This window comes from Pteronotus mesoamericanus, unplaced genomic scaffold, assembly GCF_021234165.1.
Source record: "Pteronotus mesoamericanus isolate MK-2021 breed Mesoamerican mustached bat unplaced genomic scaffold, CSHL_Meso_final scaffold_54, whole genome shotgun sequence".
In the NCBI taxonomy this organism is placed as follows: domain Eukaryota; kingdom Metazoa; phylum Chordata; class Mammalia; order Chiroptera; family Mormoopidae; genus Pteronotus; species Pteronotus mesoamericanus.
This window is the reverse complement of record NW_026555321.1, coordinates 77671197-77694924: the sequence shown is the minus strand read 5'-3', so window position 1 is coordinate 77694924 and position 23728 is coordinate 77671197. Positions and strand designations below refer to the sequence as shown.

General features: G+C 37.0%; 1 protein-coding gene across 5 annotated transcripts in view; it reads left to right on the top strand.

Annotated features, from left to right (window-relative positions):
• The window catches only part of ST18 (ST18 C2H2C-type zinc finger transcription factor), a 147894-nt gene that overhangs the window by 110324 nt on the left and 13842 nt on the right, over positions 1 to 23728 (top strand). For all 5 annotated transcript variants that reach the window (XM_054595017.1, XM_054595020.1, XM_054595016.1 and 2 more), the window contains 7 exons: positions 2803 to 3048; positions 9453 to 9568; positions 15552 to 15614; positions 16419 to 16487; positions 19287 to 19349; positions 19452 to 19532; positions 20475 to 20696. In XM_054595017.1, the coding sequence (XP_054450992.1) occupies positions 2803 to 3048; positions 9453 to 9568; positions 15552 to 15614; positions 16419 to 16487; positions 19287 to 19349; positions 19452 to 19532; positions 20475 to 20696 (860 nt within the window). The remainder of the gene's footprint in view (positions 1 to 2802; positions 3049 to 9452; positions 9569 to 15551; positions 15615 to 16418; positions 16488 to 19286; positions 19350 to 19451; positions 19533 to 20474; positions 20697 to 23728) is intronic.

Genomic DNA, 23728 nt, shown 5'->3' with positions numbered 1-23728 from the left:
TGTTGGTGAACAACTGAGACACTTCTTATTTTATAGTACAGATAACAATTATAATGAATAATTATCTCAATTCTCAGTTTAGTAATTTATAGCATATTTATTAAATTACCTTTTACTACAAAATTCTAACATACATAAAATAAGCTCCTTGGAGGCAGAAACAATATATTTTTTCAATTTTCTTTTTTTTCAAAATATAGTACCTTGAAAATATCAAATGTTTTATCAGCAATTTAATGAATAAATAAATAAATTGTAGGTAACATCTGTAACTTGAAAGTTGCTGAAATAGATAGATGGTCTTTGATGTGTTCCGAAGTTGGAAAGTTCATGAACAGTGTTAGACTTATGCCTATCCTCAATAATTAAAAATTAAACTCAGTGATTAAAATAAGGATCCCAAAGAGCACTTTGAGAAATCAGAATATTTGAAATCTGGGGGTGGGGCTCCATTTAGGTTGTAGAGCTATATCCTTCTCCTCCTATGGCCCCCTCCCTTACTGACCCCCACGCCCTTTTTTAATCTTGCCATTTGGATTTTCAAGCACTGAAGAGAAGTGATATCTATTGATACTGCCCTCAGTAAAAATCCATGCAGTAAACGTGTGATCCACCCATCTATGGGCAGAAAGGGACCCTTCTCTGGTACTGTGTGTAATTGTTGAATGCATCTGTGCACTCACTTAAAGCCCATCTGTACCCTGTTGCCCAAACGTGCTCTCTCCCAGTCAAGTCAGGTGCTCGGAGCAGCCGGATGGGGCTCAGGCTATAGAAAAGTACCTCTTTCAAACATTAGGAGTGATTTTTTTTCAATCAACACATAATTACTTAAGATGTATACTCTTAACAATTCTAATTTTTAAAAAATTTAATATTTGGGACTTTTTTCCTGTAAAAACTAAAATATATATTAATGTTGCCTTAGAATAATTGATATTTTTTCAGCAAGATCAAATCTGCACTATTTATGGGTTTTGTACTATAAAACTCTGCAGCCCAGTCACATGGCTTCCTTTTCCTAAGCCATCTGTCACAGAGGTCTGGAATTTTATGTGAATGTTGGTTGTGCGTTCTTAACCCAAGTTTTTATTTTTTTATGAAAAATGTCAGCAACTATGGTATTCAGCATTTTACTTTACATTGGTTATTAAACTTGATTACTATAGCTTTGTTTCATTGCTATAGTTACACATCAGCTATGAAGCCAATAATTTTTTTTTATATGCTCAGGACAGAATAGATTGTTATATCATAGAGCACACGGCACTGATATGGTTAATATCTTGAGTATTTGTAACTAAGGTTTATTAATACTGGTATAAAAATGTATTTGATATTATACAGATGGCATAAGATGTTGTGGTTACTAAGTTATTATCCTGGATAAGCTGTATGGTCAAATTCAGGGCTTAAAACTATCACAGGAGATTAAACTATTTACTAAAACGGACAGAAAGATATGGCCAAAGCATCTCAGTACAAACATATTAGAAGTGTATTTACCTCCCACAAATACAATAAAGCATATCTATCTCATAGACTGAGAGACTGAAAATAGGGACTTTGTAGTTCAAACAGGCAAACAGAAGGTGTGCTTTTATTTTCTAAATCAGGAGCAGGCAATGAGCAAGCACTGAGCTCAGCTACTGTGGCCTGCACCTCAGTGGCAGCTCTTGGCGCAGGGGTGAGATTGTTGGGGAGGGGAAGGCACAGTGTAAATGGGGAGTTAAAATAAATCCCCTGGGAAGTAACTGCCAGTGACCACGCACGTTAGGGATCTTGCCAAAATATTCAAAGATGACTCCTGCTTTGCCAGCCTAAAGAAGAAAAGGTAGAGAAGTTGTCCAGAAGTTAAATGTGAATTAACAGATGACAGCAAAAATATCAGGAAGGCATTCATTCATTTGACCCACTTAGGGAAATGACAAGCATGTTATCCCAAATTCTGGGAGTAATTGCCTGGCAATATTCAAAATTTCTGAGGCCATAGAAACCATTCTATGGCATGTACCCTGCAGAATATCCAGAACACATGGGCAGTTTGTTGGCACATGTACTTTAAAAGCAAAAAAAAAAAAAAAAAAAAAAATTAGCCAAACGTATCCCAAAAAGAAATGTTGTGAGGAGATTAGTTTTAAGTCTTATACTATCTGGAAAATAATCACTTGTATTCTGAAGGTTTTACTGTAGAACTTAAACCCTGAGTGGTCATGCTGGCAGCTGCTACACAAGGGCTCCCAGAATGAATTAGGGTTTGCATGCTGCCCCCCACAATTTAACAAAGCTTTTATGGTTCAAGTAACCCAATGTAAAATGTTACTTTTATATTCATCTAACATTCCAATAAAAATTCTCTTCCAGTCGGTTACTGTTGCATATTTCTCATGTTAGATTAATATTGTGATTTGGGGGCAGGGAGTACTATTGTGCCTTTTTATAAAGTCAAGTATTAATGCTTTAAATGATGAATTGGGAGCGATAATCTGAAGGCTAGGAAGAAAGACTTAAAGCTAAACTTTAAAACATATATAACAGGTTTAGCCAATATATTTAGTACTTGAAACATCTTATTTATATTAGGTTTACTTTGTTTAAACCCAGAACCATGAAGCTCATTAATGAGGTTGCTCTTAAAAGTCTGCCTAAGAACTGAACATTAACCAAAGCAAATCGGAAAGCTAGATTTAAAATCAGATACACTTACATAAAAGCTTGCATTTAAAATTATCCCTTAAAAGCCCCACATGGCTAGGGTATAACTGCAAACTGCTTAAATGTTTTTCTCTTTCCTATGTATACCAGGGAGCCGAGATAGAAGTGGATGAAAATGGCACATTGGACTTAAGCATGAAAAAAAATCGAATCCTGGACAAAGCTGTACCCCTAACTTCCTCTAACACTTCTATTCCAACTCCTTCCTCTTCTCCATTCAAAACAAGCAGCATTTTGGTCAATGCAGCGTTCTATCAGGCTCTCTGTGATCAAGAGGGCTGGGATGCTCCCATCAACTATAGCAAAACTCATGGGAAGACAGAGGAGGAGAAAGAGGTATTGTTTTGATATGTCAATAAATTTAAGATAGCATGATTAAAGAGTTTTATTAGTCTTTTTCCTCCTAAATTATTTTTCACATTGCTGTTTAGATAATACATTATTCTATACCTTATTTTAGATTTTGGCAAAGTGATAATTTTGTATTTCAGAGGAAATTTATAAATGAATCCAGCTTTTCCTTTCACTTGCCTAAAGTGATATGTTATTATTGTGAATTTTATCCCCATTATGGCTACAATTGCATGCAATGCATGAGAGATCATATTATTTATTCCTTCAGATACAGCTGCCTGTAAGGGACAATGTATCACTCAACAAGGAAATGCCAGTGTACAAATTCTTTCTGAAACAAAATAGAAGATAAAGTCAATTCAGGGACAAATAAGAATTATGTCAAATTTATTTACTTGGTTTGTGAAGGAACTGTGTTAGCAAAACTGTGTAGTCAGTCTTCTTTACCCATAGATTTTGCATCTGCAGATTCAACAGCTGGGTGTTGAAAATACTCAGGAAAAAAGTTACATTGTTGCTTACATGTGCTTTGTAGTTAAACCTACAGTGATTGCATATGTACTGAACATGTACAGACATTTTTTCCTTGTCATTAGTCACTATACAAGATGGTATCACAACTATTTACATTGCATTTATAAGGTATGTAGGTTATATGCAAATACCATGCCATTTTATATAAGGGACTGAATTGATTTTGTTATTCAAGAGGGTCCTGGAACCAATCCCCTGAAGATCCTGAGGCACAACTGTACAGGATCATTACTAAGGTATTGGATCACAACCGCTAGATGACTGAATCGTCTCAATCCCAAAGTCAAGGAGATGCATTTACATATTTGGTTATCCTGAAAGTGGTTTTACTCCTGAACGCCAGGTGTTGTGACTGTGCAGAAATTCATGTAGCCTTCATCTCCACAGTTTGAGCCACCTGGCTTGGCCTGATTAGCATGACTTAGTGTCATTCAAAAAAAAATTCATGGACAGAACCCTCTGTGGTTTAGACTCTATATCATTGCAAATGTGACCCTAATTATTACAGTAAGTGATTCTGTTTTTCTTTTTTGTCAGGAAAGTTATTGATACTTGCCACTATACATGTTTAAAGAACTGGAATAGCCATCCTTTTCAGCTTTTTGAAGTTCAGAGACTTTGGGGGAAGACTAATTTGATTTTAGCATATGTTTTAACATCTCAGAGCATAAGTCAACATAAACAGTAGTGATCACAAGATTGAACTGTTTGCAATTCTCTATCCTACCCTCTCCCTCCCTCCTCCCTCCTTTCCTTCCCTTTCCTTTCCTTCCTTCTTTCCTTCCCTCCTTCCTTCTTTCCTTCCCTCCTTCCTTCTTCCCTTCCCTCCTTCCTTCTTTCCTTCCCTCCTTCCTTCTTCCCTTCCCTCCTTCCTTCTTCCTCCCTGGAGCACATGTTCATTGGCAGTAATCTCTATGTCCAGGCAGAAAGATAGGTCCTGAGGATGCAGCACCACATAGGACATTATTCCACCACATGTGTGCTCAATCTAATTGAGGACTAACACATAACCAATTACACTGATAAATAGAGCATGAGCAGGCACACACAGTACAAAGGAGGGAATAGCCAACTCTGTGTGGCACCACTGGGGACAGGCTCCTGGAGGAGTCCTCCCAGGACCCACAGCATGCTCTGTGTCACCAGCACAGGAAGGGAGAGGGAAATTGATACGGCAGTAGCTTCTGATTAGGTTCCGTCATACTTGTCTCAGTGACTTGATTCTGCTCGCCCTTTAAAATTTTACCTAAAGTATTGAGGGATGGTCTTGATCTATCATAATCATACTTTAGAAGAACCATTTCTTAAAATAATATATGCTTGACTTTAATAAAATATAAAACTGATAAAGTATAATAAAATATAAAAAGTTGGTTTTCTTCAAGTGATGACCACAAACTGGCAAAAGTGTTCCTTCCCTCTACCACGTTCCCCCCTGCCCCCACCACTTCAGGCGTGTGCAGAAGAACAAAAGTTACACCTAGCTGGCTTCCATCTATTTTTATAACCCAGAAATCTGTTGATGTACATATTAATTGGTCTAGCACAATCACAATGACACCAAGATTGTTCATTCAATCCCACTCCATACAAGTCAGTTCAGAAAACAGGGATGGGGTTGCTCTCCAATTCACAAGTCTGCTTAACCTCCAGCCAGTCAATTGCTGATGGGATTGTGACATATCCCACCCCCCACCCCCCTGCCACTAGTATGAATCCTGATCTGAGTTACAAGATCTGTCATTGGGAGTTCAGTAAAAGTCATAAGTCACATGAAGCACAGTGCTTTCCAAAGTAAACATAAATGAATCATTCTTGGATGAATCCTGCCGGGATAAAATTCATGATGTTTGAAAGTATCTCAAGGCCATGTGCAGGGTGGGACTTAGGCTTCCTGTCCTCATCCTTGTGACTGTGTTGTAAATGGACCATCATTAATGTTCACCAGAAATTTTTCTATTTGTATATTCAGACATATGGATTCAGCCCTGTCTCATAATGAAGCAAATTTTGGACAAGTGGATCTTGTGTTGTTTGACACTAGTTATAATTATGTGCCCTCAGCAACAAAGTCAACATTATGCCCTTTATATTCTGAGATACTCCTCCCATTTGGGGTCTAGTTAGTATCTCAGGGAGTCCCATGGCTATACTTCTTGTCACTCAGTCAGAAAATGAGGTCTTGTAACAAATATTTTATCTTTGCTTTCCAATCTCATTTTTGTATAATTCCAAAAAAATGGGGATTCACCTTGGCAGCTTTATGGATTTAGCAGAAGTATGTTCTTGTCTAAGGCTTATATATCTATGATCATGTTTTATTTTCTGGAAAATTCATGGGCGGGGGGGAATGGACTTATTTAGATTAGATTTCTACTCTTTTCAGATTGGCTTACTTACTTTAGGTCTGATAGTACAGACTTTTACTGGTACAATTTGCAACTCACCATATTTTGCCTTGTAAAATGCAGACTTTTTTTGCCCAAAATTTTGAGGGAAAAATAAGGATGCATATTATAAATGGGTAGTACCTGAAATACCTTGCATCTGTTCTTGTGTTTTGTAATTACTTGTTAACATAAAATTTTTGTACCATATGTTAAAAAATAAATGCTAAAACTCCTTTATAATACAAAAAACAAGTATCTAAATATAAATAAATTAAAAATTGAATTAAAAAATTAAAGCAAAAGATTCTTTTTCCTGCAAGTTTGGGCAAAAATGTGGGTGTGCATTATACATGGTGACATATGGTAAATAACCTAAAACCTGGAATTTAGAAAGTGTGTGCAAATTCAATGTCACTAAGAATAGAAACAAGAATTTGGAGATGCTAAGTGAGTTCTTGAAGTCAAAGTGCTGCCCTGGGTTTGAGTTGACACAATATTTTTTAAGCTTAATGTTTATTGCCACAATTACCTGGCATTTGTGAGTCATGCCTGTACCCATTCCCCATGGGAACAGACACGAGTGCTTCTGGATCATTGCAACCCTCAAGTATATTTTCTCACCTTTTATTCTTTGTTTCTTCACCCATGCCAAGGTAATCAACTAACAAACTATTTTTTATATCCTGTTCTGAATCTTGAAAATGAGAAGTGTGATATTTGATAGGTATTATTTTGAAAAAGTAGATTGCATTCAATGTCCTCATGATGAAGGTATCAAAGGGATATCATGTTCAGTAAAAATAAAAATAAGGGATCTTTATACTGAGAAGCAAGATTATTATCAAAGTTTGTAGAGGAGAAAATTGAGGCTCAAGGAGGTAAAGTTGTTGGTCTTTGGTCATATAGAAATTAATTAATGGACATAGGCTTCCGTAAAGCAAAGAAAAAGAAGAGAGAAAGTAAAGAGAAACAAAGAAAAAAATACACAGAAAAATGGAGACTACAGAATATTGAAAAAAATTAGGAAGAAAAGAGAATAATGAAGAAATTGTAGGTGGCAAGGTTAGTGAAGTCAACAGTGAACTACAGTACTTCTCAGAACAGGAACCAGATCTACAAAATGTGACCACACAACAAATTAAAGGGACTTGTCCATTCTTGCCATTTCCAATGTGCTTTCCTGGGTGGTTGCTCATGGCCCAGGAGATATACTGAAGACTGACTTGTGGCCTGTTTCTGCTCCCGCACCTCCATCCTTGTTGCCATCTCCACTGCTTCCCCACCCCCACCCCACATGACACACATACATGTACATACACACCAATGTACAGAAATTGAACCATTATTTCTAATTCATTGTTACCTAGCTCATATGCACAACAGTTGCTTAATTTTGGTGGTAATTTTCAGAAAATATTGTCTGTCTCTCTCAGTAAAATAGCCTGTCCAGATGCCCCCTAAAAAAAGAATCCTGAATCTGGAAAAATCTCAAAATATCTCAAAAGGAAAGTACTGAGAAATAACTAGGGCTGTCAGTTTCATTCAACTGTCAGTACTCCAAAGATTTCAGGGCTTAAAATGTTAAAAGTGCCAGATGCTATTATCTGTTATTCATGTTACCATTATGTTCTGGTCTTTACTGAAATCAATATAAACTTCCATCTGTACATTAGAGGAATTTCACTGAGCCCATGTACTCTCTAAACACACACATCTAGGCCACATTCTCACTTACATAGCCATAGGATAAAATTATTTTCAAAATAATACTTTTGAAAATAATATTTTTATTAAATGATACTTTATATTTTGGAAAAAAACATATAAATCATATTAACTTATTTTTAATAGGTCTTTAGGAACTTGTCCAATATAAAATGCTGCTATAACAAAATTAAGAATTTTCTTAGTGATGATCACCTGTATTTTAATACCTATGCTCTCTGCAAGTGTTTTAGGGGCAACATGCTGAGCAATTATTTTATAATGGAATAACATACATAAGATTCTATAGTTTTTAAAAGAAGTTAAATGCCCTGGCTGGTGTGGCTCAGTGGATTGAGTGCTAGCCTGTGAACCAAAGGGTCGCTGGTTCAATTCCCAGTCAGGGCACATGCCTGGGTTGCGAGACAGGTCCCGAGTAGGGGGTGCATTGAGAGGCAACCACGCATTGATGTTTACCTCTTTCTACCTCCCTTCCCCTCTCTCTTAAAATAAATAAAATCTTTTTTAAAAAGAAAAGTTACAAAATATTTAAAAAATCATAGCCAATAAAATCATCTTATTAAAAAATTACTACATATCACTATATCAAATTAAATGTTATATATTCTGGGTTATTATTTTATATGCATTTTAGTCAAATAACAAACTCTCATAACTGATTTAAGTCTCTCATTCTCTAACTTTCTATAATGTACAGATTCAGCAGGCAAACAACAGCTGATAACCTTCACGTGTTTGTCTATAAATTTTAATGTCTTCTTAGAGATATTTTGTTCTCAATTATCTTTATCATTAAAAAATTAAAAAATGCCTCTTTTATGCCACTTTTGTGAAAAATTCAGCATCTAAACAGAAAAACAAAGACTATTTCAAATTGGGACTTAATACTGGACTTAGCATTTATATTTACTTTTCAAAACCAAGATATTTATGAGTATAAATTATAGTAGAAAATACTAGCTGGGCTGAATCCAGATAACACCAAATGGAATGGGTGGTTATATTATTAGGTTTCACATCTTATAATTAAGAATTGCTTCACTTTAGGCATTCATACTGCAAAACTTGAAAAGTATAAGCATTATTCATCTATTTTGCTTCAGGTTCCATGAAAGCAGCCACTAAAATAGCACTTCTCTTTGTATTTTAGTAAGCAAGTATTATCTCGTACCCATTTCTCTTTATTTTTTAAATGGCATATTGTTATCTGCTACTATTTTCAAATGTAATAAATAAAATGGAAAACTTAGCACTGTAAATAATATAAAGAAAAAAAATTGTACCAAAACAGGTTTTATTAATTTGGTCTGAGGATAATCTTACTTGCAATATTTTACCCATGTATTTACACTGTATGGTCTTGTGTAAATAATTGATTGAATTGTTATCCAAGTAATGAAAGAAATTGCATTTGCCTTTATAACTGAAATCAAGGTCTAGTTTTTTTTTTTTTTTTTTGCTGGAAAAATTCAGAGACTTCCTTTTTCCTTTGTTTTTGAATATAGACTCAGGTAATTAAAATTATATTTTTCCATTGCATTTTTATATTCATTTGATTTTAATGAAATTTACCTTAAAAATTCAAAGTAGTTTATTTTGTGTACAAATCCTATGAGGAATTTCAGCTAAGTCTTTAAGCCAAACCTCAAATTTGACCCTGGTATATGTCCTCAAATACAGCTGCCTTGCCAGGGTTCACTAATGCCTTCTGTGCTTCTGTATTTTTTTTTCCTCCAGAAAGACCCAGTGAATTCTCTAGAAAATTTAGAGGAAAAAAAGTTTCTTGGAGAGGCCTCTATACCAAGCCCTAAACCCAAGCTCCACACAAGAGATCTCAAAAAAGAACTAATCACGTAAGTGATCGAAAATGGCATATTCCGTGAGATTCTGGAAATGAGACTCAAGGTCATTATTTTGACTAATAATATCTTGGCTTATATTGCTGGTTTTAGGAATGTTTTAGGGCAATCTCAACTATTTGATAGTTAAATGTTCTATATATACCTAAACCTGTGCTCAGAGCTAAGAGGATTATGGGGGAAAAAAAAGTATACATGATGTGATCTTATGCTAAGAGAATTAAAAGTCTAATTGATTATAAAACAATTAGAAATGTTTAAGTTGTTTTTTTTCCCCCATGGTTCATTTATTTATTTATTTATTTATTTTAATTTTTTTTTAAATTTATTTTTTCAAATACATTTGTCTCTGCCTACCCCCCACCACTTTTCCTTGCCCCCTCCCTCCTTCCTTCCCTCAGCTCTTCCTTTTTGGTTTTGTCCATGAGTCCTTGCTATATGTTCCTTGACTTTCCCCTTCCCTTCCTTGTCCCCACCCCCTCTCCCTCCTTCCCTCTTCTCTCTGTTGATTTCTTTTCCTTTCAGTGTTGCTGGTCTTATTTTCCTTGCATCTTTGTATTGTTGGTCAGGTTCCACTTATAGGTGAGATCATATGGTACTTGCCTTTCCCCCTGGTTTATTTCACTTAGCATAAGTTCTTAACCTGAGATACACTGACTCCAGAGGATCCAAGTTAGGGCTTCAGATGTCTACCAACCTTTTCAAACTTAAAACAAATTGCTATTTGGGTAAGAGAGTTCATGGTTTTCATCACATTCTCAAAGGGTTCTATGATTCAGAAGAATTTAAAGACCAGGGCACCCAATGGCAGTAAGCACTGGTTAGAACAGCCACCAAGTTCTCAGACAGGAGGTCAGGACCCGGAACAGGACAGAGCTCGTGGAGCAGCAGGCCCTGAGCTGAGCCCTGAGGGCCAGCAGGCCCCGGAGAGAGGGGGCGTGCAGGCATGGGCTCCGGAAGCGCCAGGCCCCTGAGAAGAGTGGCCTGGTGGCAGGTTTCACCTGGACAAGTCACATGGTGTTTGAGCAGAAAAGCGAACTATTTGTGTTGTATTTTGGGAGAGCAGTGTGCAGAACTATGCCGAGGCAGGCTGCACTCACAGGCTGTTCAGATGATCTTCCTGACTGTCTGGAGTCAGGAAGATCACCTAAAATGTTGATGTAGCGATTCAGATGATGTGTTGAGGGAGAAAGTATAGAAAGAAAAGGACAGAGTGGTCAGCACAGAACTGGAGGATACATTCTGCTGGAGAAGGAAAAAAGAATACAGAAATGAGTTTACTTAAAAGAGGGGAACTAAGGTAATAATTGTCATGGGAGCTAAATGCTGAGAAAATTCTAAAACTGGGTATTTGATATTATCAGATGCCACCAGCAGTACAAAGACGTTAAATTAGAAAAGGCTGTACAAATCTTTTGGAAAGAGTCTCAAAAAAAGATGGAGGCCAGCCAGTAGGTGGCATGTGGAGGTTGGAAAGGAAAGTCAGAGAAGTGTGTGTGCAGGTAGAGTGCCGGTGACGCCCCCAAATTACTGCAGCGGTAATGACTAAATCTGGGGACTTAGCCCAGCTCACACATCCATATTTTATTAACTCCGAAACTCTCTGACTCTTGATTGCTAGGATTTTAGAGTGTGATTCATACAACATCATTGCGGATATGAGTTTATCTGGGCCATCGCCAGGACAGAAGGCCGTCCTGAGTTCCTTCTCCACCTGAGCTTCCCTGTCACCATGCAGCAGAGGTAGAGACAACAGGGACGACATTAGTAGGGGAGGAGGAGGAGGAGGAAAAAGAGGAAGAGAAGGGCGTTTCACACAAAGATGAGGAAGGAATGTTAGGTTTTTCCATTTATATCCTAAGCGAGTATCCATAGCTGGGTTATGTTTAACGTCAGAGAGTTAGTGAATGAAATACTAGAAATATTTTCCATGTTTAAATGATTAGATATTAAAGTACATTCATACCCAAGTATATTTAAAGCTGCCAATTACTGAACTTTCCTAGCAAAGTGTAACCCTTCCACTTAGGCCCCATCATCTGCACCCTCTTTTCTGTATCCTGCATAAAACGTTTAAATTTTTCCAATAAAGGTTATTTTAAACCCTCATCGTGTCCCAGCTACAACCCAAACTCCTGCCTCTCCTTCCTTTTACAGCAAAACTCCTCAAGAAGATTGTTGCTACTGTGTGACTCGGTTTCCTTCCTGAATCTTCCCCAGACAGCCTTTTATTCATTGCTCCACCAAAACCATCTTAAGTTCTCCAGGGAATCCCCATGTGGATGTTGGTTCTCAGCAGGATTTGACCAAGCTGATCACTTCTGCCTCCTAACGTGCTTTCCGTACTTGGCTTGTAGGACATCGTACCTGGGCTTTATTCCCACCTCTCCTGTTACCCATTCATAGACTCCTGTGCAGCCTCTAAAGATGGGAATTTGCCTCAGAGCTCAGTCCTGAAACCTGTTCTGTCCCCTATCTACTCTTGCTCCTCCACATTCTCAGGGTTAGAGCCATCACTACACTGAAGAATCCCATGCTGGCTATACCAGTTGTGACCACAGGACTCGTTTCTAACAGCTCACATGGGCAACAAGCTCTCCCCTTCCCCCAGGGCCCTGCCCCTCCACCAGCCACCCTCTTCTCTGTGCCTTTCCCCTAAGGCCTCAGGGTCTTACAGTTTCTGGTTCCTCTGCCCAGAATGCTCTTCCACAGATCTCTGTATGCCCTTTCCCCTCCGTTGGCTCTTATCCCAACAGTCACTCAGCTGAGCATTCTTCGTGGCTGCTGTAGCCCCCCTGCCCCACCCTGGCCCTTAGGCCCCTTTCCCCATTTCCACATCTTTTTTCCTTCAGCACTTACTAGCTAACATACATTTTGCTTCATCTGTATTCTCTTTTGTCTGCCTCTCCGAGTAGAATGGAGGCCCCAGGAAGGCAAGGATATTCTTCTTTCTTCTACTTTTTTTTATCTCCCGTGTCCACATTGTTGGTACATATTTACTGTGCTGCCTCTTATTCCCTTAACCACACAGAGAGTGACTCAAAATCAGGAAACACATCTCAGCTGTTGTTGACAAAGACAGGGCCTTACATATAGTAGATGTTCAATAAAATCATCCTTAGTCCAGCACTAGTTTGTCATATGACATGTGAGTGACTTTTAAATAATTGCAATCTTGCATTCTTTAAGGATTACATAGGAAAACATTACTGGCTCAAATACCATGCTCCCTTATGAGTTTAATATTCACCTGAAGATTGGCAGTTCAAGTAGCATGATAAATGGTACTAAACATACTAGAACTTCACTGAACACTGTATTTTCCCAAGAGGTGACTTAGGTCAGTTCTATATTTATTACCTCTTGGAGCTATGCAAATTTTTCAATCTTTTTATGGATTTTTTTCCACAAATTACTTTGTATATCTTCAAAAATGGCAATTTTTCTCTTTTAAAGGGAGATATTTGGAAATTGTCAGAGTCATTCCAAAGTAAATGTAGTGTATAAATTGATAACTAATCTGCATTATAATTTGGGACAGAAAAAAATCAAGTGTGATTATTTTGTAATGGATACTTTTTAAAAAATATATATATTTATTTATTTTTAGTGCAGGGAAGGGAGGGAGAGAAAGAGAGAAACATCAACATGTGGTTGCCTCTCACGCGCCCCCTGCTGGGGACCTGACCTGCAACCCAGGCCTGTGCCCTGACTGGGAGTCCCCCAGAGACCTTTCGGTTTGCAGCCCAGAGCTCAATCCACTGAGCCACACCCGCCAGGGCTGTAATGGGTACTTCTTATTGGTGTAAACTAAATACAAACAAGAAAGGATTCTAAAAAGATTTTGAACAGTTTTTAGAATATATTTATGAATTCTTAGAAAATTAACTCTCTGGAGCCTTCATGTTTCTCCCCTCATTTTATAGACAGGTGACTGCTTCAGTGGATAGATACCACTTATATGTATCTCTATTGACATACTGGTTTTGTGAAAATCTAACTGCTTTACAGTTTCATCGTGTTCTTCTTATGTTTTATGTTTCTAACACATAAACAAATGTACCTTAATTACTTCCTAAAAACTGTTTGGCTGAAATAAGATTTTTTGATGTTTTTGATTAGCTTAAATTTGTTTAAAGTTTGAATGCTACTTACTGAGGGAAATACCTAATTTCCTTTCTCTAATTTTAATACTTTCACTTGCAAACCTTCTCAGTATATTGACAAATGTTATTGTGTAAGATTTTTCATTAAAGATTTGTAATTAAATCCAGCTATCAGAATCAGAAATAGGAGATTTTCCCACTACAACATTGCCCCCAATTATTTCTTTATTGCTTGACCTCTTTATACCAAGAAACATAAAAAATTAATCAGTAGATAATTAAGTGCACATTTTATTATTGTATTTACTAAGTAATTTATAGCTGACTAGTTTAAAAGTTATTAACGCTTCTTTATCTATCCTGACAGTATTAGTAGTAGTAATTTAAAAATAGAAATAAAATAAAGTAACTGCAATGTCATTTTGAACACTAGGTGGCAATGTGTTTCCAAAGTGGGAATTCAGACAATTGCTATCTATCTCTCACCCTCTGATATTTGATATATAACATTTTTTAATAATATTCAAAAAAGATTGTTTCTCCATTTGGTGGGTGGATAGCACTTGCAAAATAACTTGGCACAAGTGTTAATTATTGTTCATTTTTTCTTTCCTTGTTTACATGTGTTTATAGCTTCTACACTTTCAGATATCCCATCTATAAAAGTGATGGGATAAGAGTTAGATAGTTCTTCAATCAAGCCCCCCAAAAAATCACACTTCTCTCTGAGAGATGGAAATGTTCTAACTCTTACAGTTTCTTTAGATTACCTGAAAATGATTATAAGGTAGCTCACAGGAAAAAAGATACCTAGAAGGTGACATTTCAGAAAATCTTGAATGTTGTCTATTTCCCCCTAAATGTCCCTTCAAAAGGGTAAATTGTGCATTCTGCGCATGTGGGTAAGCCTTCACTTTAGGCAGGATATCAGAAAAACACAGAAGCATGGATAACGTAGATTCTTCCTCTGACTATTAACACTGCCGCAAATAGCACTGAGTAGGCTGAGGTCAATCTGCTCGCTCCAAATTAGCGACGTTTGAGCAGCATCAGAGGAAAATAAATAACCAAGATACTGAGGAACGTATTAAGTATGTATGTAAAACTGCTCAGAATAATGATCCTATTAGGTTATTTATAAAACACACAGAAGATGCACAAAATGTGACCGGCTTCTGAGATAAAGTGCACAGGCACAGACTCTGATCTTTGGCAGATGCCTTGACAGCCTATTGCTTAGGTTAATTTCTAATTAGCAATTGTCTTTGTTGGGTTCAAGATTTGAATGAAATTGATCACAAGCTTTTAAACTAAACTTCTTACCTAACTGTCAGCAACTTTCTCATCTAAAATATCAGTTTACATTTCAATCATATGTAGTATTTTCAAAGATTTTCTTCCTTTTCAGAGGGTTTCTAAAATGTTTATGAAGTTACCAGGTTGCCTGTCTCTTAAAAACTAACAAAAATTCCTTTCTGAAATCTGTTATATAGTTGGTGATGGCATTCCTAAGAGCCACTATCATAATGCATGGGCTTACAATATTTATTTTAATAACATATTTTTGAAGAAATAAATGCCATTGATTACTGACTCATAAGATCACTAGGACATACATTTTAACATCACTTTCCTACATTACTTGAATCAGAAAATTGAATGTAGCACTGACAACTAACAAGGCCATGAGTTTTCTTTTAGTCTATTCGTTCTTATGTAACATAAATTCTCAGTTCACTAGCTTCTGCATGTCCTATGCTGTGTTAGCTGGCCTTGAAAAAGAGAAGCTACCTTGTCACAAATCAGACAGAACAAATGAATCCATGAAATGAACTCGACTCTAATTACATTGTTTTGTATTGTTGACCCAGCTGCCCAACGCCAGGATGTGATGGAAGTGGCCACGTCACAGGAAACTATGCATCCCATCGCAGGTACCTAGTAGCCTGGGGTGCAGTCAGGGTTTTATGTTGTTCTAATTTAAATACTTATTCTTGCCTACTCTGAAAGATATCTGGATCAGGAATTGGAGCTTAAGTTAGTTGGGTTTTGGTTTCTTTTGTTTTTCAGAAATAAAGCTAAGTTAAATCTTAAGTCTTTTCACGTATGTGGTATAGAAATTATTATTTTGGTCAAAAATGGCTTCTGGTCTTGCAGCCCAGGTTACAAAGTTGGAGTTCATACCAGGGTTTTGGTTGGGTCCAGCTTTAGGACTCAAGTGAAGCTAAGGTGACAGACAACAGAGTGGCTGGGATTGACCACCCCCGCCCCTTAATGCGGAGTCCTCAGCCCTGGGCATATAACAAAGTTAAGGTGTTAGGGAGGTTAAACAGTGACAGACTGTGTTTAATCCTTCCACTTCTTCACTGATGTGATTTGCTTCCCCTTTGGGCTCTGATTTAAACCTTTAAGTCACTATCCTTTGGTGAGGCAATGGGAATGGCCTCCTACTCAGTAATAATTCTATCACTGAATTTTAGAATTAGGGCATCTCAGTGGGTTAAAGTCCTTCACTTGATAAACAGCAAACCCAAGTCTATTAAAAATAATTAAGTTGTCCATTATCCCAGACTTGCTAGAGTAACAAAGCCAGATTCAAACCTAGTTATTTTTCTCCCAATCCCAAGTCACCAGTAAATGTAAAGTATCTTCACAGACTTAGGATGCAATTTGAGTCAGATTTGTAAATATTTGTCAGTGTTGTATGTTTTAGTTTTGTTTTTCTTATCCTTTTTCAGTGTTTCTGGATGTCCTTTAGCAGATAAGACTCTTAAATCCCTCATGGCTGCTAACTCTCAGGAGCTTAAGTAAGTGTGGGAAGCGTGACCTCCTTGCCCTCGGTCCAGTGTGCTGGGGCTCTCCTCACTCGGGACCACAGTGACCGCTGACAAGTAGTAAATAGTCTCACTAAATTAAAACCAACACACTCTGTCACGAAAAAGTTCAAATGACTAAAACCAAATCACTGTAAGTTAATTAATTTGCTTGCTTTGGGAGGTTTGTTTTTTATAATAATTTTAAAGCAATGATGTAATACTTTAAAAATACTTTTTTCTGTTAACTACGTAATTTATAATAGTAAATCAGACCGATGAAGGTGTGGGACACCATTTGTATCATCTAATTTTAAGAAAACTACAAAATATCTTTCTTTATGAGCATTTTGAATCATATGAGTGCCTTTCACTTTTGGGTGCTAGACATTCTCAAAGTCACATGTATATTAACTTTTACTTATTGATTATATTTTTCCCATTCTTATTTCTTTTACTCCAAATTTCTCACTTGTTTATTTTCATATACTGTTATATTGCATGTAGAATAATTAAAAGTTATAATCTACCGTATATCTTTTAAAAATAGAGAGTAAATTTTAAAACAATAAAGAAATAATATTAAACAAACTTAATGAACTTTATTTGAAAATAATATTTTAGGAAAAATGAGTGTTACTAAGTCTAGTGATAAAACAGTATTTGTATAAACAATAAAATCAACATTTGGTATCTCAGTCACAGGTAAAATTTCAGATATTATACTTTTAACATTTGGTTAATATTTGCATTTTATAACTGGTTTAAAAACTTTATCTAAAAATTACAGAAGATAAGTTTGTGAAATAAGATGGAATATTAAAGAGATGTAAAAATTCAGAATTTTAGTACCACGAACAGTAAACGGAACTATGAAATACAAAACCTCTCTCTCTTTCAAAGTATAAAGTACCTTGACTGTGTCAGTGTAAACTCTGGAAATTGTTTATTGACTGCTGCCTTTCCAGAATGAAGTATAAGAATGCTAAGTAAAGGCTAATGACAGATTAAAAACAGAGAAGTGCTATGCATACTTACTCATTCTTACTTAATCTTACTCAGTAGTTACTTACTTAATCTTACAGAATTGCTCTAAATTTCTACATTGCCATACCTTCATAATAATTATCAGTTCGCTTTAGTATATTCTCTAAACATTATTTCTAGGGAAAAAATGTTGACAGTAAATGTAAAACATGTAAGTTGATAGGTCCTATAAAAATCTCTGGTATTTATGTTTTATGCAGTCATCTAATAAGTAAGAGCTTTGGGTCTTTTCCATACATAGAAGAAAAAGAGACATTTCATTTTTGACCTCTTCTTTAGAGACTCAAGGAGAACTCTAAAACAAGGTGCTTCAACACAGATTTTTCCTTAATTGAAATATGCTAGTAAACCACTGTTTTATACAATGTTACTTGAAAAAAACTAACATTCAAGCCTTTCCTGCAATATAGAAAACATATTATATCTGAAAATCATTGATTAAAGACTCAATGCATAAATATGATTCTGGTCATGTGTAGGATATTAAACCGAAAACAACAAATGACCAAACAAGACAAACAAAAACTCATCTGTTACACAGACAACAGTGTGGTGGCTACCAGAGGGGAAGGTGGGTGGGAAAGGTAGAGGGGGTCAGATACATGGTGACAGGAAGATTTGACTGTGCGGCAAACACACAACACAATATACAGATGATGAATAATAGACTTGTACATTGAAACCTGTATAATTTTATTAACCAAGGTCATCCCAATAAATATCATTGAGTCTTAAGGAAAGACTCAATGCAGGTTTCTCTGGTTAGCTTAAAGAGATGTTTGTTGCTTTTATATTTCATTAGAAAAAAGCATTTACGTCTATTTTCTGCCTCAGGATTGAATATAAAAGCATTAGCATGAAAGTTCAGTGGCTGAAGAAAGTTCAAAGTTTAAGAAAAGGGGAAGTAGTCACATTTTTCTTTAGGTTATTATTTTTCTCAAATTCTTGTTTGAGTAGAAATCTGAACCTGGGTAGTGTACAACTAAAATAATAGCAGAGATAATTTTTACAAGAACATTCAGAAAAGCAAGCATTTTATAGTAGGGTATTTATTAGTATTTGGGATTTTTAAAAAGGCAAAAAAAGGGAGAGAGGCTGTATAAATTGTATTCAAGTGTATTTTGAAATCCATTCCTAATTAGCATTTCAAGCAAAATTGGATTTTTCCTCCTCTTTCACCTTCCTCATTCCAAATTTAGTGATTATCAATAGTAGTTGTTGGTATATTTTCCAAAAGGCCACTTAGATTGGGCCATGAGGTAGAACAGATCAGGTGCAAATGACTTAGGTTCTTGGCAACCATATTAAGGTGCCAAGTATCTAGAATTCACATAAACCACATTTGTTCATCTGAATTTAATGGATTATTATGGTAGTGGACCATGTCAAAGAAAAGAAATTATGCTCAAAAACAGTTAGGAAACTTTTTTCTTCAGTGAAAGATAAGAATTTTGCATTATGTAAACAGAAGCCCGGCAGTTGAGGGTCAAATTTCAAGTCTTTTCAAAATAAGTTTTTAAAAAAAGAATGTAGGATAACTATTACATTGTCTATCAGGCATCACACAGAAGTTACATATCTTAACAATATTTTTTTAAATGGATTCTTAGCCAAAAGCTAATTATATTTAAGTAAAATATGTCCCACCAAAAGCAACACATTCTGTTTAGTTTTCTCTGAATGTGTTGTGATCTCCCTTCCTCCAGTACAACCACGTGGCCTGTCTTCTGTCCCTGTGTTTTTCAGGTGTCCAACCCCAGGCTGTGATGGTTCAGGGCACGTGACTGGAAACTATGCTTCCCACAGAAGGTAGGATTGATCCCATTTCTCAGAAATGATATCAGAGTGTCAGCAGCAGTGGCTGTGGAGATCACATGGTTTGGTTTTGTTCTTTTTGGGTACATGTTTTAGTTTGTCCGGCTGCCCTCGTGCCAGGAAAGGTGGTGTCAAAATGACCGCTACGAAGGAAGAAAAAGAAGACCCTGAGCTCAAGTAAGTGTGATGGTTGACTTAGCAGCAAAAAAGCCCGAAGTAGATTGTTGGTCAAATGGGCAGGACCTTGGTTTGGGGTGCAACTGTGCTTTGACTGCGTTCCAGGAAAGGTGCACCCTCTCAAACACAAGGAACCTTGAACCAGCAGTCAGTGTTTAGATGTTTGAGAAAAAGTTTCCATTTCTAGCTGTGTTTCCGCAGTTTCTCTGATAATATAAAATTAGAAGGGGAGAGATCATGCTTTTTCCAATTGTTTTAAAGGGAACTAGCATTGTAAAAGTGCTAAAGAATAACAAATTGGCAGCATTTTCCCCTGAAACTTTAATTTTAAGGTGAAATTTTATCTAAATTAAATTCTCTCCTCTGAGACATATGCTTTCTAGACTAGGATGATATATGCAGATATAGATGTAGAAATTTAAATTGCTTGCTCTACAGCATTTCTAAGTAAAATACATAAGCATTTGGGAACCAAGATTCTGGCAATGTGCTATGGAATAGTGTAGGGCAAGGTAGTTACCATGTTACTCCCGTGGTCTTTGCCGGCAGAATAACAGGGCTTACCTGCATGGCTGGGGCTAAAGTGTGGGCGTGAACTTGACTCTGCTTCTTGTAAAATGGATGGCAAATTACCTTAGCTTTATAAGCCTCATTTTCCCCACCTATAAAATGGGATAACAACACTCTCTGCCCAATAGATTTACAGTGAAAATTACAGGAGACAATGCATGAAAATGGCTTAGCCCAGAGCCTGTGGACAGTATCGCTGCCGGGACAGTGCTGTTAGGCTCGCCGCAGTGGCATCTTTTAAAACTCTGTAATGTCACCATTTGCCTTTTGGATAGTATGGAACCTCCACTGCCTTCTTGTTCACTCAGCTACTGCACATCACGTGAGTTATTTAGTCTCCCAGCTGGTTGTATGTCTCTTGTATCTCTCTAGATGTCCTGTGATAGGGTGTGACGGCCAAGGTCACATATCAGGTAAATACACATCCCATCGTACAGCTTCTGGCTGTCCCCTGGCTGCCAAGAGACAGAAGGAGAATCCTCTCAATGGGGCCCCCCTCTCCTGGAAACTGAACAAACAAGAACTACCACACTGTCCTTTGCCAGGCTGCAATGGGCTGGGCCATGTAAATAATGTTTTTGTCACCCACAGAAGGTAACATTTATTTTCTTTTTCTTGTGTTGTTGTTGTGATTCTTTGTCACCTGGGTTGCTTTGTGGGTGGGTGGGGCCCTCCTCGAGGTCAGAAATTACAGCATTTTGGATTTGATAACAATGAGTCTTGTAGATACATCGTTAACTTGTTTCAAGAATAAAAAATATATATATTCTCTATTTCTGAGAATTCACTACACCATCTTCAAGTGTTCTAAAAATTGTGCATTTGTTTTTTGTATTCTAAAATATTGTTTATCCTGCTTTTTTTTAATGGTTCAGTCTTTTAATGGTTCACTTCAGTTCCAAGTGGTGATATCTACTCTATTATGTTACGTAATTGTACTTTCACTTTACATATCCATGCCATTCCCTTCCTCTCATGAGCTGGCTCAATTTCAGGCCAAATTGTAGTTATTTTTTGCCGCTGGGAAGATGTGACTCATCCCCAGCAGCCAGAAAGAAAATGACACAGTGACTGCTAGGTGTACGACAGGATGAGGTTTAGAAAACCCTTTCTAGTTTAACAAAGACTTCGTTCCTTTATCACTGAGTGTCACGAATTTCAACAAATTCCTTTGTGGGTACAGTGATCTTAGTCCAGCTTTTTGGTTCATGTTCCAGCTAAAGGAAGGAGATAGAAGATGCACTGCACACTTCTTCAGTCAGTGAGGGTGCTTCTCGCCCTGTGACCACTGCATGGAATGCAGATTTAATATCAAATGAAGCTTTAGTGAGCCCTGCTGCCTTGCTTAAGAGCAGAATGCAAATTGAACAAAGCTGGGGCATTTTGACATTTTGCTCCATTTTAAAGATACATATCAATGGTATAAAAAAATGAAACTTAGAAATTACTGATTTAAGTGGATTTGCAGCAACACCTATTTATGGAGAAAACCTGAACTTTTTAAGTGGTTTATTTGTTTATGATTGTCATATGCATGGTCACTTCCACAGTAGTACAAATTGTTTTATTCTGAGTTTGAATCATCATTCCATATTTAGAAACAACAGTCACAGATCACGTAGGCCTAATGTCACATTTACTACACAGTCGCTTCACTTTCTTAACAAGGCCTCAGCAATACCCACGTTAACACCGATAATGAAATGTTACTATTATACTTTGGTGAGCACATTCCTCAGTTAGCAACAACAGAGTTATCTTTAAGACTCATGAAGAAACTGCAAATGATGACATCAAGGTGAGGTGAGGTGCCCCAGGGATTCTCATGAACTGCAGGTGGATGAGTAGTGGGCAAAGGCACTTTAGGAAGCAAGTTACCTTGTAGGAGCCAAGTTGAAAAAGAGCAGATGAATGTGCCTGCTGCTGCCCAGCCACTGAGATGTCAGGCTTATGCCCCAGAAAATCTCCTGCACCATGGAGCTCAGAGACGTGTCTGAATGTCTGTGGTAGCGTTGCTCTACTTACTCCGAATTAGCAAGGACCTACCTGCACACCGGCAGTCGAGGGTGTAAATGAACAGTGTCTGTGCACAGGCGCTGCTGTGCGGTGGTGAAAATGAAGACACAGTGTGGGGGAATTTTAGAACACAATGCTGAGTGAAAAAAAACTGCTGCAGAATATGTGTAGTGTGATTCTGTTTACAGAGAGTTAAAAACATGTAACAAAATTACATTTTAGAAAACCAGGTAATTATTAACCTGCAATTCAAGTTAATGGTTTTCTCTGGGGGACAAGAGACAGCAATTGTTGAGGGGCTCAAGGACTTTCAAACATACTAATAAGGCACGTTCTACGTGTGAAGGGAAACGGTGTTCTTTTTAAGAATATTATTTAAACTGCAAATCTATATTATTTGTGCCTGTGTAGATATTATGTATTTCATAATATGAAAAACAAAATGACACATTCAAAAAGTATAGGCTGCAAGATTAATGACAAGATAGTACCTGCTAGGAAAAAGAAAGCAATTACAAATTAAGACAAATGAATAACTCAGATTTCACTGTTCTTCACTGGAGATTCCTCTTACTGTGTACAAGAGTTAAGAGGCTGAATTTAATTTGTAGTATTCTCTTTAATGTGGACTGCTTCCCTTAACTATATATGTATAATTTAATGATATAGCAAAACTGTCTAGCTTATTCCTGACACATCACAGGTATCCCATGCAGACTATTCCCTTAATCTTTCATAAAAATTATATTACAGCCTGTATATGTACAATAATTCATTAAAGTCTAAGAACGACGTACTGGATTAGCACATTCGAACCTACCACAGACTTTTACATGTTACGTATTTTGAACCTAAAATCCCTGAGGTTGTTCAGGACTCTTTCCAATCACCAACTGTAGCTAACACCTACTCAGGGCTCTGCTTTAAGTAACTTTCATGAGTTACTCCCTCGAACTTTGACAAAGCCCTGCAGGCTGCAGAGGCATTGCGATGATCCTCCTCGGACAGAAAGGGACGGAAGCACAGTGATGCCCAGGAACCGCCCCCGCAGGCAGCGCTGGGACACCAGATCCCCTCCGCGAGCCCTGTGTCATCGCATCCCTGTGTTTAATGAGCCCTTCCGTGTGCCAGGCACATGTGCATGCGGTGTCCTCAGCCATTGTCCAAGGTAAGTTTTCTAATTTTTCCCATTTTAAGATTCAGCAAAATGGGAATAATTACAAAACTTACCTTGGACGATGGTTAAGAAATATTCGACCTGTGAGTTACATCAGCATGATATTTACGTAACAATTGCTTTAAACCTTTACATTACAAACTTCCATTTACTCAAGTGGCAATCTGAAGACAAATATTTTATTAAAATACCAAGACACGTCATTGCTTTAAAAGCAGAATTTCTGTGACTAATAGAACTCAGTGCTGCGCCATAACTTTGTAATTTTCTGAGGTTTATTGCTATATTGTAAACAGCGATGTCCACTACATAAATTGTATCACCTACCATTTTACTTTAACAAGGCAGATGAAGATACAGTTTAAAACTGCCTTGATAAGCCTTAACTGAATTGCAAATTTGGTCAACACAATAGGAGGCACATTATTCTGGC